At 39.0% G+C, this 3,953-nt stretch overlaps 1 protein-coding gene across 1 annotated transcript in view; it reads left to right on the forward strand.

Annotated features, from left to right (window-relative positions):
• Positions 1–253: 253 nt before the first annotated feature.
• The window catches only part of POLR3G (polymerase (RNA) III (DNA directed) polypeptide G (32kD)), a 15,416-nt gene continuing 11,716 nt past the window's right edge, over positions 254–3,953 (forward strand). Inside the window, 2 exon segments of the mRNA XM_009330303.1 lie at positions 254–370; positions 2,411–2,539. Of these exon segments, the coding sequence (XP_009328578.1) occupies positions 2,420–2,539 (120 nt within the window). The 5' untranslated portion in view covers positions 254–370; positions 2,411–2,419.

The following is a 3,953-nucleotide window of genomic DNA, read 5'->3' on the forward strand; positions in this document are numbered from 1 at the left end:
TTGGAGAGAAAGTATATTTTAGAGATGGGTAAGAAGGGTCGAGTGACTTACCTGTGGCAGGCTCATCGGGGGAAAAAAAAAAAAAACAACAAACCAATATCTCAGTGTTTAAATTTCAGTCCTTTCTCTTTTATCTGCTCTTCCCTTCCACCGATTGCACCCGCCTCTGAAAATTAAGGATCCGAACGCAATCCAGAGTTTTGTTCTGAGGAAAACGTTGGATAACGAGAGCTCGTCCGAGTGCCGAGTCCCCTCACGCCCGCCGCCGTCGCACCAGCCGCCTCCCAGCCGGCGGGGACCCGGGTTCCACAGGCCTTTCCCTCCCGAAGGCCTCCGCAGCCTTCCCCTGACTGACTGCCCGAGCAACAGCGTACGTAGTTTTGAAGGAATTTTAAAAGCTTAAATCGGAAATTCGCCCTCTCGTTTGTAGAGTAAATGACACGCAAGCTACCTGTAAACGCAAAAATGCGTCCGGGTGCTCCATTAGGCATCCCTTATGGCAGCAAAACACTAGTTGTCGTGGTAGCTTTGTCATGCTCAGTGACTCAGTTGTACATCCCAACTTTTCCTTCACGATTTCTCCGGTCATCTGTCACTGTCAGTTTATGGTATGGTTGAAAAAATCACGAGTTTCAGTAAAACTGTTGAGTTGAAATACCACTAGTTTTAAAGCTTTTTACTTCTCATCAGACTAATGCGCTACTTCAAGAAAATCTTACTGACAATTTTAAAGCAGCATTTTAAAAACGGACCTTTATATTCACTATATTTAATGCAAACAGTGTGCCTCTCCTTGCTAGCTGGACATCTCCTTTAACTTTTTTTTTTGGTGTTCTTCTGTTGTTGGTTCCCCTTTTTCACACCTAGATAATATAATTGCTCATGTTTGGGGCTTTACTGTATCTTCTGTCTTTCTCCATTCTGCTAGGTTCATATCTTGGTTTTCATCCTGTTTTCAAATAAGTTTGCTATTTCTTTTTTTTTTCTTTTTTATTACCAGTTAATTAAACGTTCAGGCTTAGATTTTGCTTTGTTGTCTTTCTTAAAATGATTTATGTAGGTCTTTCTGCTTATTTTTAGACAGTTTTCTGTGCTGCTGAGTGATGTGGAAATATATAATGTGATTTTGTTTCATCCAAGCAGAGCTTATTCCTGTTGAAAATAATAAGTAGGAAAGTACTTGCATCAACCTGGTTTTCACTGGCATTTAATAAATAGGCCATTGCTTCATTTGGGGGAATCTTAAAAGATCTTAATCTTAAGTATGCATTTCTTTGCTCCTAATCATAATTCTCTCCTGGATTCCTTGATACTTTAGACAAGTGTATGAGAAGCTGTTGTTACTGTAGTGTTTCTTATTTCCTGTTCGAACTTGTTACCTCACCCGCACACTAATGGTGGGAATAGTTGTGATGGTACAGGTACAACAGTAAGTCTGGAACAGGCACGTTCTTACCAAGCAGGGTGCAATAGGGTAACCAATCTTGCAATTAATGGTAAACAGCACGTGGGATTTCTGGGCTGGGGCCTTGAATTGATCTTTACATGGTCTTGGGGAGTGTGCAGCAGCACGTTGCTTCAGCCAGGCTTCACTTGGGTCCCATTTCTTGACATCTTCCCCTGCAAAAAAAGTGTTTCTCACATTTTGCTTTACTTGCTAACCCATGGGTCATACAGTCCTGAGGTGGAGACTGGCTTAACGGTGGAGGTGGTGAGATGTGACTGTAAATGTAGTTCTGCAGGCTATTTTCCTTTTATATTCTTGGTGAAACATTTTTAGTTAGAAACTACCACTTTTTATCAGCAGTTAGCTTGCAGATACGCTGGAGTGGAGCAGAGAGAGCTGTTGTGAAGAAAAGTCCTTTGATGCTTTTACCTTGAACCTCTTTGCTTTTGGCTCTTTATCAGTACCCAAAACTAGTTACAAAGATAAAGGAAAAAAAAAAATCTGAAGGACGAGGAAGCTGTGAGTGACAAACACAAACTGTTTGTTGGAGAAAAGTTCAGAAACTGCAAAATGTATTCACAGAAAGTTCAGAGTCCTTGAAATTCTTTTTTTTTTTTAATCTTTTCTTGTTTTCTGGTTCTTCTACCCTGATGGAACTCAAGTCAGTGTATCTAAGGTTTAGAAGAAGGAAGTTTAAAATTCTTAGGTTAGGAGGTAATTTCAGGCATGCAGAGGTGGCTAGCAGAAACGAGGGAGTGGAGTTGATTTTAGGCATGTACCAAATTTATAGTATGTGGAAGAACCTAAGATGGGCTTTAAAAATGGCTTGCTATTTAAAATGATCTTTGAAAGTGGTTTGAAAATCGCTGTGATCTTTGTTAGACATTAATTTTATAGGTAATACATACATGTATTCGATACCTGTAACGAAAACGAATCTTTAAATATCTGTAATATTTTCAGTAACTCCAAATGGCTGGGTCAGGTAGAGGAAGAGGACGTGCTGCATTTACCTTCAACATTGAGGCTATTGGCTTTGCTAAAGGTGCAGCTCTACCTGATGTCATGTGTAAGCCTCCGCCGCCATTTCCCGTAAGTACAGCAAGTATCTTACAGCACACTCTCTGCGCTCAGGTAAAGTGTATTCAGTGTCGCGTTTAGATAATGTCATGGAATATATGAACAACTCCAAGCACTTGAGGTCAATTTTGAAGCATTTAATGTAAATAATTGTTTTTCTTATTATTACTTCCTGTCTCTTTGCTAACTTGTTGTATCCCGTATTTAGCTAGATTGCCTGCAAGACGTTGGTTCGTTAAAGTCCTCATCATGATTTGGTTTTCTGGACATTACAGTAACGGGAACACTGGATATCTGAATTTGTTTCTAATGAAGTTACACTAGTCTTTGAAGCTGATTTGCTGATTTTAGAAATTTACTGTTGATGCAAATATAAAAATTTTGGACGATTGTCTTGTACCTCAGTAGCCAGAATTTGAAAATAACTGAAAGGTACTTTATGTAATTAAGGAAATGGAGATTTGGCATTTGGGATACATTTGAAAATTAAAGGAGAAGAAAGAGCATTTTCTGACTGAGTTTTGCTGTGCAGGGAAGCTTGGACAATTTTGAGGCTGAAAAGTAGTCTTAACAACATTGCAGTTTTATATAAGAGAACTTCCCAGTTATGTCAGGATTTGATCAAGGTGTGCATGAAATTTTTCTCAATCTCACATGTACGATACAGAACTTGCAAGTCTGGTCTGTAATTGGTGCTATGCTGAGATTTCTGCTAATAGTTATTTCACCCAAGGTTTTGACTTACTGAACCAGATGTTGTATATCCTCTTAGTCCACCTTTACAATTAAGTTGTGTGATTTCAGCTTCTGCAGTTACAGTCAGCAGTGCATCAGCCTTGTAGGAGAATTACTAGCCCCGATATAGCTAATGTATACCATGGAGAAGTTAAAGATGCTTTCTTCCTTCTGTGAACAAAGTTTCAGCACTAAGTTAAACTTCGAAGGGGAAAGCTAGTGCCATTCAAAAAAAATAAAAGTTAACCCAGTGGCATAACAAGTATTGATAAAAATTTCAAGAGTTAGATTTAATGATTGGGCAGTGACCAAAAGTGTATTACAGTTGTTGAGTGACTTACACTGAAATTATTTTAAGCAGTGAATTGTTGCTATTACATATTTCTAATAGCCACTTTTTAAGTTCTTACGAATTTCCTGTAAGTGCAATTAGAAACGCAATTAAGGACCATCAGCTTACCATCAGCAACATTAGTGATTTAAAATGCTGGCCAGCTAGCAAATATAGTTGGAAGCAGTAAAATCCTTTCGTGATCCAGCTCTGGGACTTGTGATAGCACTTTGTGCTTCGCAACCTACCGCCCAGGTATTGATTGTGCACCATCTGTCGTGTGAGAGAAACAACATCCATTCTGTAATTCTGTCTCTGTCTCTAAGTTTTCTGTACATTTTTAAAACTGTTTCCGCTTAT

This window comes from Pygoscelis adeliae, unplaced genomic scaffold (genome assembly GCF_000699105.1).
Source record: "Pygoscelis adeliae isolate BGI_AS28 unplaced genomic scaffold, ASM69910v1 Scaffold178, whole genome shotgun sequence".
NCBI classification, from domain to species: Eukaryota; Metazoa; Chordata; class Aves; order Sphenisciformes; family Spheniscidae; genus Pygoscelis; species Pygoscelis adeliae.